The following is a 14,381-nucleotide window of genomic DNA, read 5'->3' on the forward strand; positions in this document are numbered from 1 at the left end:
ATTTACCTATTTGTCCGGACGCCTATTCGTCCATTAATCTCCGTCGGTTGTCTAACAGGCTAAATCGCCCATATGTGTATATGTGCGCGTGTGCACGCGGCGTTGATTCCTTTTTCTTCATTTATCCGTTAGATAGGGTACCATTTCTAACGTATTACGGTCAACCGCGACGGGCAACATTTTTCCACCTACAACTAATGGAATTGCAGTTGAATTTAATTAATGAAATGCGGTTTCTCGTCGATTTCTTTAAATATACGAAATACCGAGAAAGAGAGAGAGAGAGAGAAAAAGTTTTCAAAAACCCCCGAGACTATCAAGCTCGTACAACGCTCATTGGAAAAACGAGCTTTCACTTCGCTGCACAGTTCCTTACGTCAGCATTCGTATTACATACCTATTTCAATTTGTATTTCAAAGAGGAGGTTATTGTAAATGTTATTTTAACAAACATTACACAGAAATATGTTTATCTTGGCACGCGGTTTTTCCCCTCTCTTGTTCTGACTTTCTTCGCGCAATTATGTCTTAGCTTCGCTCACAGTTTCTTCCCCCGATTCTTTCACGAACATCTATTATTCTGGTATATTACAAAACGTGTTACGCTAGACTATGTAAAGACGATGTGTACGTGGTATGTGTATGAATATATGCGTGCGCGCGCGCATGTGTGTGTGTGTGTGTGTGTGTGTGTCGTTTGCCGAGAAGAGAGAGCCGATCCACTCGAGGACGACGGAACGGGTGATCGATAGCGAATTTGCAGGGAAAAATAATATCCTTCCGTCACGCGGGGACTACGTCTACCCCTGTGCGTCCCGACGCGTATTGCGCGTTGCAAAATCGAAATACATTCGCTGTCACGTTTAATCGATTTAAATCGATCGTCTTTTAATTCCGCGCGTGAAAGATATTCCGGTGATCTTTCACCCGTGAAAACGTTATTCAGGCCACGACCGACGTTAATTTCACTATTACAACGTGATACGTTCGCAAAATTACAATGGAGAATTCACGGCTTCACGCGAACTTTATGTGGGTTACGAGAATTTTGTGAGATTTAAGACCGGAATCCAAGGATATGTAACGCAGGGTAACTTCGAAATATCCGCGTACATGCAAATCTAACGTTGAAATTTAGAACGTATTCAGAAATTGCGCGCGCGCTAGAAATAACTTTTCAAACTATTCCATGTTATATTCTGAAATTCGAACTCTCGACATTTCGAGACACGCAGGTTACGCTCGAGTCGTCCTGTACGTTCGCCGCAAGATTTGGCATGCGTTATTATTTTCGCCCCCGACGGGTGCGCACCGTGAGAAGTCGTACGATATTGGGCGATTCGCATCGAAAATGTTGATCTTGCCCGCTCGAAAAGTGCTACCGACACATCGATCAGTATCGAATCGGTTTACCTAATTAAGCGATATGTTCATCGTTTTAATAAAACAGGCACGTAAACGCGGGCAATGATGCGTCCCGGCGATACGCGCAATCATCATCGTTGATGGTTACCGGGGGCCCCGTTTCCCATTTCCGATATTACCCACGAGCGGCCGTTAATAATGTAAATTGTCGTGGCCGGCTTTCCGTCGACGTAAATCGCGCGTATTGACGTGAATCGGATCGCTTTATCAGAAGTCGGGCGAGAGTTAATGCGAGGATCGTTACATTTAATATTGACATGCGCGAGCGGCATTAAATGGACAAAATTATGAATAATTAGGATAAATTTGCAGACAGGAAATTTATTTCACGAAGGTAATGCGACAAAATAAAAATTATTTTCAATAAATTTTCAATAATTTCGACAATGATGAGTTGTAGAAAACAGGTAAACAAAATCGGACAAATAGGTAATGCTGAAGCAGAAATATTATATGAAAATTGTATGAAAATTAAATTGATAATTCAAATAGGAAAATAAAAAAGGGCAAAGAGAATATGTAGCAGTAATTAAATATTTGGAATTTCTCGCAAAATTATTATACATTAATGTTTTATATATATATATGCATTTATAAATTATGAAAAGAAATATTTAAAATGAAATAAAATTTGAATAATGTCAAGAAGTACAGTGTGAGAACTTTTTTTTTACGTTTGCGAATTTCTATAAGTATTAAGTAAATAATACACATACATGAAGACATCGAATAAATAAAGGAGAAACGCGCGAATATAATAATACATAAACAGACATTTCGTGCAGGAAGCGCAGCGTAATTATGCAGTCGCGACTACAGAAATAACTCAGCGGTAGTCGCCATTGCGCGAAATGATTAATTCCGCTTGCATGTCAAAGTACTTCAAAGATACTAGAAGTCTTGACGCGGATTCTACAGAAGTCGGCGGTGGCGTAACTTTAGAGAAAAAAGAAAGAGAAAGAAAGAGAGAGGTACTTTTAATTAATTTATGCCGAGTGCTCACGTAATTTCGTGTATTTGGAGTATTTCTCATCGACGGAAAAAAAGGGAGATGATTCATCTCGAGTCGTGAAACTTTTCGTATCCTTCGCGGACTGAACTCGCGGCCGTCATGAGAGAAACTTAAGAGAGGCTTGTTTTACTTGTGGCCTAGCTCGTGCAAATAACAGCGAGCACACCGAAAGCGAGACAGCGGTTTCTTATACGCAAAGCATAATTGCGGAGTTTCACGGAAAGACGACTTAAAACGGGAGAATTGTGATAGCGAATAAACAAAGATAAAAGATTTTTGCTCTTAGTAAGATTTAATTGTTTCCAGAATTTATTTATGAACACAAGGTAACGGGCAAGCACTTTATGAAATTAATGAAATTAATTTAACAGTTTGTATTTTCTGGCGGAGAATCATTGTTAAATTAGGGTTAATTAAAATTAAATACGGTTAAATAAGATACAAAAGTTTTACACATTGCAGAGACAGGATATAAGTTGGATTGGCGAGTCCTTCAAAGTGAAGTAAATTGTACTCTGACTATTGTATAAATTCACACACACACACACACACACACACACACACACGTGATTAAAGTTTAAGAGATTATTTCAATATTGTACAACGTACACTATATAAATTAAAATACATACAGAGGTCGCTGTAATGTAAATTTGAATAACCAAGTCGCCATACCATCGTGCGATTAATCTAAAGCGATTAATCTAAAGCGACATTATCCCGATCATTGATCAAACTTAATATTGACACAGTCCTAAAATATTGCGAGCACTGACGCATTTCTACCGCTCTTACGCGACGATCGCGTGTTCCAAGTAATCAGTAATGGGCAAATACTTGAACCGTGCGGGTACAATCGATCAGCGAGGTTTATTTAGCGTTTATCGAAGCTGGGCGGATCGTCTTGGCGAGCGTTGCGTAAATATTTACCGTTTATGCCGCGGCTTGTCCCCCGCGCGATGCCGGATCGATCGATTGATCTCTCACACGGGAATATTCCCTTCGTTTTTCTTGCAGCCTGAGATCCGAGCAGCCCAGCGGTCTGGACACGGGCGGGGTCCGGTTAGAACTGAGCAAGGCCCTCGGTCTCTGGGCCAGGAACTCGAAGCTCACCTTCCAGGAGATCAACAGCGACCGCGCCGACATCCTGATCTACTTTCACCGGTGAGTTTAATTTAAATTGAAACTCAATCAATTTATTCTGCTTAATGTGTTTGTGTACTTTGGATTCTGCGATCGAAATTTGCTCGGCGATGAGAATGCGCATATTATACTCAAGAATGATATTTTATTACAAAATTTTTTTGTACAAAATGCTATTGAGAGGAATTGAAATTAATTATATTATTACATTATGTTAATATAGATTAATTAATAATTAACAAAAAATTATATTAATTAAAATTGAAACTATTATTACCATTATTATTATATTATAAATGAATATAATATAAGTTAAAATTGATCCTTCAAGCTCTAATGCAAACTAAGGAAATTCAGCAGCGCTGCACCAACGTCCGAAATTACACTATATATGTGTACATGATAGTAATATAACACGGCATTGCGCAACATAATCATGTGAAATCAGAAACACGCGATATATATACGTGTATATATATATGTTAATTTCGATGGCAGCTGATAATTTTGTTTGACAGAACGCCAAATAATATTCATGGATTATTCAGGGGTTATCACGGGGACGGATATCCGTTCGATGGCAGAGGTCAGATCCTGGCGCACGCGTTCTTCCCGGGGAAAGATCGCGGCGGAGACGCTCACTTTGACGAAGAAGAGATATGGTTGCTGGAAGACGAGAGCAATGAGGAGGGTAAGTAGGTCGGAAATTTTTCGGTGGTCGGAAGAAAGGTTTGCGCTTCAAATTAATCAGATTCGTCATGCGAACAATTGAAGGTATATAAATTCAGATGAAACGGCAAACGAGAGACGAAAGAAAGAGGGACAGACAAAAGTTACAGCTAAAAAATATACTGCTGAAAGAAAGACACTTAAATATTTATTTATTTGTGGGATATAAATTTACATCGCCGAAATAAATCTTTATTTAAATAAGGCAAAATTGTAGTCCTAAAAAATAATTAATAAGAAAAATGATATATATTTTACAGAAATGTATATCTTGTCATCACAATTCAATTCTTTTATAACCATTACATATCAAATTGTTTCCTCTAATTTTTTTTCGTGACAAATGAGCTGTTTACTCGAATTCTTCTCAGTATGTCTGCTCGACGTGTCCCAAACGGTCGAATTCTTCGGGCGTTGCGAATTGGTCAAACATCAGTTTGATTATATGTTTACACGAATGTTCAGAGCTCAAGCGTTTCCGCGTCGAATTTCTTCCCCAGCATCTCGCGGGCTGTTGATTTTCGCGCAATCGTCTTATACATTCGCATTTTGGTGACGCGCCAACTCGGTCATCCGATACAAGGCGCGGTCACGCCTGTGGAAAAGGGGGTTCCGGATGGCTCCGAGAAAGCAGCCCTCTCGATTCCATTGAGCCAGGACGTTATAACGCCGGATCGATATAAAACGCCGGATAGCACATAAAGGTATTCACGAGCACAACGTATGTGGGTGTTCGAAGAATTGTTTGCGCGCTTCCCCTATCTACTCTTTCGAGTCGTGTTTTCTCTTTTCTTTTAATGCTATAAGAACCGCTTTGTCTTGAGCTTTTCAAACAACGGCACGCGTACGATATGTTTGCCAATATTAATTATCAATAGCGCGGTTTTATATGGAAAATTCGATTCCAATTCCACATATCCCTTTAACGCAACGGAAATGTAAATGTCGAATTTTCCAATTTGCAATGTATTATCAAATATATGTTTGAGTAAACCATTAAAAATAACATGCGACTGCATCATTATTTTTACTCGGCTATTCTCATGTAAACAAAAGTTTCTCTTTATGCGAAATTAATTACAGCATTTTTATACAAATGGCTAGGTAATTTAATATTTAATCTACAAAATAACGTCGCAGAAGAATTTTTTTTAATTGTTGAGGTTTGCGTAGTTTTATTTTAATATTTTCGAAAAATGTTTACACATTATATATGTGTACATGTTTGTACAATTGATAAAAATAATCTTAAAATTACAGGTTGTCTTGAAGAATAATTTTAAACAGAATGTCTTATACGCGTTTTCCTCTTCTTTAGTAAGTCAAACTTTATAATGCATTATCTTCTTTGGCCGTTTTGTTTTGATATGTTAATTGATACATTTAGCGGCGATTTCTGACAAAAGTTAGCAGAAATGTATAAACCTTAGACAAAGATAGACAACCTGTTGAAATGATTAACAGCGTTTCCTTAACGGGTTGACACCGCGTGTGCGTTTAATTAGCGCACAATCGAGACAACGTAACGATGTTACACTTGGCAAAGGCGGCGAGGAGGGAGAGAGAGAGAGAGAGAGAGAGAGAGAAGCCAATTTCCTCGTATGGAGTCGCGAGGCTCCATCCCTTGTACTCCCATCAAAATTGCTTAATTACGTAATTCGCGTCGCGAATCTCGTGATTACAACCTCGTAATTGCAACAGTTAGCCACTTGCACCAAGCGACGTGCCATAGTGCAATAGTTAAAGCTGTCTGCTTCTAGATATGTTGCAAGCTTGTGTTTGCTTCCGCACTTTATGTGCCATATGCTGTTGATATCCGCGATTTTTTATTTATCATTAAAATATTATGCTTGTATTTCTATATTGTATTTAACAAACACGTTATATGATATTAATAAATATATATATATTATACGCGTTACTGAAATACTGTTAATAATAGTCCATTAAAAGTAATTTGTTTTCTAAATTGGAAGATTTTATCAAGTTTATTATATCTGCTTTTATATTTAAATATTACACATAGAATATACCAAATGTATCACAAAAATTCAAAGTAAAAGGATTATTATACCTATTTTGCAAATATAAATTTTTCATCAAACAATTAATTTAGATTTGCAATTTTCTTTTTGTACGTAAACAGAAATTTATACATGTCGGATTAATACGTATTAATTAATTAACACGGAGCTTTAAAGAGCTGGATTTATTGTTTTGTATTAAAATAGGCGAGGCACTCACCTTTGTTCTTGGTCACAATCGCTTAATTATTTCTCATTTCCGCTGAGTAAGTTTTATTCCGTTGATTTATTACCGGGAGGAGTAATTAGCAGAGAATAATTAGAGACAATTTGTATACACGGTTGACAATTTATCGCGGTGGAAAAGACGGCGCGAAGTATTTCAGTCGATAAGCTCGTCCTCATGTAAATCGAGCATCGTAACAAAAGTCCGTCATCTCGTTTCTGCCGTCACGAGTATTTCTGCATCGCCGTTGTAACGTTCTGCATAATACATTTCTGCACTTTCTTCCCGCGCCACACTCCCTACATCTCATGAAGGTTTCAAGCAACGGAGAATGAACATCACAGAATACAATTCGAAGTAGCAGCTTTTTTCTCCGACGAGAACTAATTTGCTCGCACAAATCCGCTTTACAAAAAAATAAAACTGCTGAAACGTGAGAAGTTGGTTGCAACGAAGGGAAACGAGTCTTGGAAGCCTCGACTTTACCAGAGCATCATGATTCACACAAATGTAGCTCTCAAGTTTATAATTTTCATACTTTTACATCTTGATTTATTTCTTAATTTTAATACTAAACTTTTTTAAGAAATGGTAAATAATAATAATAATAATAATAATGATGTGTGTGTGTGTGTGTGTGTGTGTATTTGCAATTAAAGTTTTATTTTTCAGTTAATTTCAAACGGTGATTTCTGCAGACAAAATTCGACAGAATTTTGCGGAAAAATTTCAACTACGAAATAAAAGATGATAAAATTTTTACTGCGAAAAACCCGGTGGCAAAGAGCACAAATACTCCGAGAAACGCAGATTGAATAGAGATGTGTCTGTGCGAGTGCGTTTCGTAACGTTCGACGCTAAAGAAGAACCGAAAAACGTTTTTTTATCGAAGAGTTTGTAACTCTACTTTTTTTTTCTTCTCGCAATTTTAAACGCAATTCTTCCCCCCCCCCCCGGGAGATTTTCCTAGCCGGACACTTGAAACTCTCACGTTAACTTGCACGTTAAGCGTTTAATGTGGTTAAAGTTCATTTTACGCGTTCTCGTAGTCACGAGTCGAGGAATTTTCTCTCGGCGAAACTTTAATCGAAACTCTTAACAACATCGTTGGCCTTATCGCCGGCGGTGATAACGACGCGCGTCCGTCCCTCCGTCCTGTAATCCCCTTCGCGTCTGGTAAACGTGGTTTCCTTGCACTTCGCAAAGCCACAGGCTAATTTTCTCGTCCCGTCAGGGAGAGACTGATTTAATCACTGTCACGTCCCGGCTATTAATTAGCCGTATTAATTAATCGGACTATTGTTCCGCTATCGGAAGTCGAGCTTGCTTCGCCGCGGTGCGATTACTCGCGGCAGATTATTATTTGGGCCCGATCCCCCGGCGCTCGGCATCCCGATTGGCGTTGTTAATATTGTGCCGACTTAGTTCTCTGGCGCAGCCAGCCGCATTCATAGTGCACATTAGCATAATTATAACCGTACGTTACTGCAACACCACTACTAGAATTCTCTCTCTCTCTCTCTTCTCATTATCAACTGCTGTATGCGTACTCAAACAGTTAATTACGGTGGCCTAGTTAGCAACAAGGCGTCAACATGACGTTGCTTCAATTGGACTATTTTGTTCGAATACGATGAGGTTGGATGAAATATGTTTGATGTCAGAACACGTACATCTGTTCTTTTCTTAATTGTTTTAATTTCTATAAATAGTAAATACAAGGAAACACCATTTCAAATACTTGAAAATAACATATTTTACATACTTGTACAATTTATTTTTTCAATCCTGACCATAAGCTTCTTATTAGGACTTTGATTTTGTTGGCAGATTTAAAAGATCGAATATTAAAGAAATATTACAGTTAAGAGAGGAATGGAGAGTACGAAAAATTTTAATCGATGAGATAAAATAGCAAGTTGTTTGAAAGCCCGGAAGAGAAAAGCTAAAAGGAAGAAGCGAATAGTGGTTCTGGCACGTATACAAGTTCTTGATAAACGGTGAGTTTGATTTCGGTAAGATAGTTACTGGAGTTGGTTTTCTCGTTGGCTGTGCCAGAAGAGCTCTCTCTCTCTCTCTCTGCGGCTATCGATGTAACGCGGCTAAAGGAATTAAAGCTCCCCGTTGGCGGCCACCGTGGAGCGGATGTTTCGGAGTAAAGGGATTAAAATCCCGGAGCACGCGCGCGCGTCCTTTCGCCGAAAGAAATTAAGGTCCCTGCGATCTTTGCTTTTTTTGCATGCATTCCCTTCGCTTCTTTTCCTCTCTCTCTCTTTTTCTGTTTTTTTTTTGTCCTTAGAGGAAGACTCTGAATTCGTGAGATTCAAGGCATTCACGAAAAATTCTGTAAAATCCACGCGCGTCTCTCAGGCGTTGCAATTACTGGAAATAAAAATCGAAACACACACGTACACACACACACACACATGAAGAGAACTAAAGTGCTCTGAGATACGTTATAATGGGAAAATGAAATTAAATCGGGAATTGAAACTATTAGCCGCAACACGTTCGTTTGCTGTTAGTGATAGATGCTTCGTAGAGCGAACTCTTCCCCCTCGGGACGTTCTATTACTATAACGTGATTCGCAAACCGCCGCGTCTCAGTTTCTCGCTATTTGCGAAGACAGTGCGACAGAATTCGCTCATGGGAGAGGAACGTGACATCAGCGACGCGCCGTTAGCAATTCATAACTGACGTAACTGCGGTTGAACATCGCTCGCAAATCGTTACATTTGTTCTCCAACCAGAACGTGTGTTGTCTTCTCTTTCTCTTCCTCTCCCTCCCTGTCCCCCTTTGGACAGAGTTAATTTAAAGCGACGGCCGCTGCGTCATTAATTGCATTTGCCTAACGAGAATTATTAACCGTTGGCGTGTAGGGCGATACCACTTACGACGATCATTTGGGTTAATGGTTTTCGAGTGTTCGCGCGTCAGTCAGAGTGGTTAGAATCATGGATCCACAGTCAGAGTTGGCAAATCCCAACCAAGTGTACCTCGAAACATCCACGATCAAATACCGATCTTCTCTGATCTATAAAAAACGTATCCCGATACGAAATCATTTCGTAAAGAGGCAAAAAACGTCTTTCACTGCTTTCCTTTCGTTGATTACTATTCGCGATCGCCTGTCAATTAACTTTAACAACGCTATATCGTATAGGGCATTAAGTTTCTCGCATGCATTAGAAGTTTGCGCAACACGAAAGTCCCGTTGTCTCATCTTCAGTCACGTCTCTCCACTCATTTAGCTTGCGAGAGACGAATACGATGCGACCCGAGAAGAGGAGATTGTGTCTCTCGTCGAATATAACGAAAGTTTTCCCGTTGCGACGTAACGTGTATTGTCCCAACAATATTTCGGTATTCAGTAAAACTCTTGACGCAATCCCAGGGTAACGTGCGTAAGCCGGATCAACGATAACCGATAAACGCCCAGCAGTTTTCGAGCTATTTTCAAGTTTTTGTAGTCCGATTTTATCGTTTCGCGTTTCATAAGCTCGCATGATAGAAACAGGATGTGGCGAATAGGTATCCTCCAGTAATTCGCAAACACCCTTTATAGGTTCATATGTGTTTGATACTTATCGCTTTACGTCCCCTGTGTGGGATCCTTATATCTATACTGCGCTTAAACGAATGTATCTTGAAATTACATTGACTTTTACTGGATCTTGAACGAACGTGTGAAAATAAAAAAAACTATAAAGAGCAATATAAAAAATTTTTATTGCTTTTGGATTTGCTTCGCAACACAATGGGAATTTGCGCAAGTAAAACTCTAAATTCTGATAAATTTTAACCCATAACGTTCACACTTCATGAAAATTTCATAACGTTCACGGGGGGGTCCTTTAGACCCCAACCACTTACTGTATTGAAGGTATTCGTTGTTTTAACTGGAAAAAATTACTGGATGATCCATGAACATTCTTTTTTAAGATGCAATTTTCTTTATAAAACTTAATGTCGAGTATGAAAAGAAATTCGAGAAGCGAAAAACCCGAAAAAATGACTTTTTACTAAAAATTTATAACTTTTACAATTTTTGATATTTTAAACTAAAAATTTAACGAGATTTTTTTAGATGTTATACTTTGAAAACAAAAATTGTTCAGTTGTGTCCGTTAGTTTAATGTTATGGCACGACGAATGCAACTTTTGCGTAGTACTTTAAATTGAAGTTGAACTTTCTCGGAGTTTTTTAGATCCCACAGTGAACGTTAAGGGTTAAATTTTTACAGAATTTTTTAAATATAACTTTTGGGGGATATATGCAAAGAAAATAAGAGAAATTATATATATATATATTCTACATTTTTTCTTAAAGATTTTTTCTTTATTTGATTCAACAGTTTTACAAATAATTATATTTTTCATAATGATGGAATTTTACAAAGTTTATAGCTTGAGATTTTTTGTAAAATTTTAGTATCAAAATTACCGTGGAAAATTTTCTCTTCTCGGCAATGCAAGCAACGATTCGCTATACTATCAATTTTTCCGGCGACAGCAACCGCCCTTGGAATCGGTGATCGCTTTACGATCCTAACCCATATCTAGAAAAGTAGTTCCTCGATGCGGGTTGGAATCGAATCGCGGCGAAACGAAACGAAATGAAGGCGGAGATTCCACGGCGGCGGCGGTGGCAATTCCCGATGCAATTGCCCGGAAAACTCGGCACGCGAACACTCGAACGCGAAAAAGTTTCGATACACTTTTCTTTACCATGACTCGGTGTCATTGGACATAAAAAGGAAAGGATGAAGATATCGAGGTCATAAAATTTAACCTTTATCAATGATAAAGGTTAAGTTGTATAGCTTAGATAGCAAAGATACAACTAAATTTTTATAAAGAATAAAAATTTGAGCATTTTATATAAAAAAAACATTTCACCTAAGTGTTTGAAAAAAATACAGAGAAACTCAATTGCATAAATATTGCTATCGAATAATTTTTAAAGAACTGCACCTTCAAATATTATTTTATCTTTCGGAAAATATTTTTCTCTATATATAGAAAATAGAGAAAAATGGGATAGTAGATTATAATCTATTTATATATTTTTATTGTTGTTTTATTTGCATTTTATCAAGAAATGTTCCCCAATAACGAATCTATATGCAGCTCTTGTCTTGCGCAAGTATTGCGGTTGACATAAAACGTGAAGTGTACTGTGCGGATAAAACGAGCGCACTGATTTTGAATACTTTCCGTGCTTCTTCCAGGCACCAGCTTGTTCGCGGTGGCCGCTCATGAATTCGGTCATTCCCTGGGACTGGCGCATAGCTCGGTCCAAGGTGCTCTCATGTATCCCTGGTATCAAGGACTGAGCCCCAACTATGAGCTACCGGAGGACGATCGCCACGGGATTCAGCAGATGTACGGTAAGTCACTCCTTTTCTCGACACGTTGATACTCTCTAATACTCGTTAATACTCGATCGTTAAACATGCGGGATTTAAATATATATTACATATTTCCTTCGTGAGTTTGGAACGTGTTCTGCTTTACGTAAAACTGTAAAGAATCATTAACGTCGACATTTTTGCATAATTTATTTATTCAAGTTAAGATTGAATTTGAGTTGCGCAAGTCATCCGAGTACTAGAGAGCTATTGGAATTGTAATAAAAATTAAATATAATATAAGATAATATTTAAAAAAAAAAATTATATATTCTTATAAATTTAAAATTGAATGCGAGAAAATAATATGTTAATACGAAACATTACCTAGCTTTAATGCTATCATTAATTTAATAAAATAAAATTTAATTATGATATTTGGAATAAACAAAGAGGTCAGAATTATCAAAAGTGATAACATAATTATAAGGAATTATAATGATAAATTGTAATCATAAAAAAAATCGTTATAAAAGAGCTCTAAAAAGATTCAAGTATTGGTGCTACATTAATTTTACTATACGTTAATTATTGCAAATTAAAGCAAACAGGGAAACTGATCGCGTCGCAGGTTCTTCGAATTTTCTTTGTATTCACGCAGTGTGAATCGAGCGAGCGGGATGTGCGAGCGGTTTATCTCGATCGTAAAACTTTCGGTGAACGGCGATGTAGTACGAGGTGAGATTTATAGCGCGCGTTATCAGCGTGGGATCGTGGCGGTAGGCGGGCGGGTGAGCGTGCAGTGTTTCAATTTCGGAATTTCGAGCACGCCGTCGAGGCAACCATGAGCATTAAGGCGATACCGTTGCAGTTGGCTCAGCTCGTAACGCGCGACATAACGCTTGGCGTGTCGGCCGGCAATCGAGTATATTAGAAAAGTTGTTTGCTCTTTATGAGCCGGCGAGTCCAGCGAGGGCATAGGGGGCACGTACAGAGTAATTTGGCTAAGATAGGGCTTGTAATGGATGATATAAATTCGCCACTTAAATTTAAGAAAAGAACTTCCCCCAGCCGAAAGGGATTAAACAACTTAATCCGAAATTAAATAAATTTCAGAGATATTTAACATCAGAACCGCCAAAAGTGCCAGTTTAGTGATTTCCTATTCTCGATCAGTGAAAATTAATTTTGATGTTATTTGCATCATTATTTTTATTATATTCATACATTTTTAAAATATATTATGTATATTTGTATGTATGCAAAAGAATTGAAAAAAGAAAAATGATCAATTCTAGGGTTATTTAAAAATATTAATACTAACTATATACACACTTTGGAAAATTAGGTAAAGTTAAACAAAGTAAAACAAATAGATATTATTTAAGATTTATTTTATATATATATATATATAATTTGATCTGTAAGTAGATATAAAGAAAATTTCAAAGTGGATATGCATGTAGTAATCGATAGCAATCTTGACTGTTTTGCTTATACTAAAATTACTCCCATTATTGTTGGAATTACCCGCATGATTTTGCCCGTATAACGGAATCACAACTTGAGCATGTCGAGATTGGTTTAATCGCGCAGTCATAGGAAACAGCTTAGTTATATTCACCCAGCTAAACTGCACGGAGAAATCTGCAGTCCGCTATACAGGGTGTCGAACATGTCGGTACAATAAGTTCCTAAATATTTGTTTAACATTGTAAATATAGAAAATCACGTCTCTTTTGAAATTATTCTCCTTTATAAATCTCTATTAACGAGGAATTTAATCTGAATTTACGAAATATATGAGGTACACTTTAAAGTCGCGCGAAAGCGGAGAGGGCAGGTCGAGGTTGAGACACCCCTTAATCGAGATTACGGGCACTGGTGCGCCGGCAACATCGGAAATTTGAATTTCGGGCAAGGATCTATATCTCGCGGTACAGTCTCGCAGTAGATAGGGCACTTTATAGTCCGGCGACGGGGTAAAGTTGGCCTTTCAGTAGCAAACTCGTTCGATAGTCAGCCGGTGCAGAAGCGAAACGCAATTGCGCTCGCCAAATATTTCATTGTGAGCAGTCCTATGACGTTTAATGCACACCTGTGAGGCGTGAAAACCCTGAAAAATGTAGGGTTTCTCGAAAGCGCGTAAACTAAAAGTAAACGCGCGCAAAAAGAACTATTGTTCGCGAGTATTCTCTGCGCGTCACAGAATAAATAATCATCAAGGGGAAATTCCTTTGTTTGCGAGTTTCTCGGATTTCAGTCTAAATATCAAGCTTATTATCTCATATACTATTACAAATACATATCAAGATTACTGAATAAATAAATGTACGATAAATGAAATAATTCTTTATTTGTCTGTCAATATTAAATTGCTCGAGTGTAATGAAAGTTAAAAACGTAAATGAGTTTTTCTCTGCGACATACAGCCAAACTTTTTGCTGCAAGCTTAAAGCTGCCACTAAG

The 14,381-nt window shown here is 37.9% G+C and overlaps 1 protein-coding gene across 2 annotated transcripts in view; it reads left to right on the forward strand.

Moving 5' to 3' along the window:
• LOC105832008 (matrix metalloproteinase-2) overlaps positions 1 to 14,381 on the forward strand; it is a 171,078-nt gene that overhangs the window by 132,402 nt on the left and 24,295 nt on the right. For both annotated transcript variants that reach the window (XM_036294032.1, XM_028191439.2), the window contains exons 5-7: positions 3,455 to 3,601; positions 4,129 to 4,271; positions 11,793 to 11,951. In XM_036294032.1, the coding sequence (XP_036149925.1) occupies positions 3,455 to 3,601; positions 4,129 to 4,271; positions 11,793 to 11,951 (449 nt within the window). The remainder of the gene's footprint in view (positions 1 to 3,454; positions 3,602 to 4,128; positions 4,272 to 11,792; positions 11,952 to 14,381) is intronic.

Source organism: Monomorium pharaonis, chromosome 11 (assembly GCF_013373865.1).
Source record: "Monomorium pharaonis isolate MP-MQ-018 chromosome 11, ASM1337386v2, whole genome shotgun sequence".
NCBI lineage: Eukaryota > Metazoa > Arthropoda > Insecta > Hymenoptera > Formicidae > Monomorium > Monomorium pharaonis.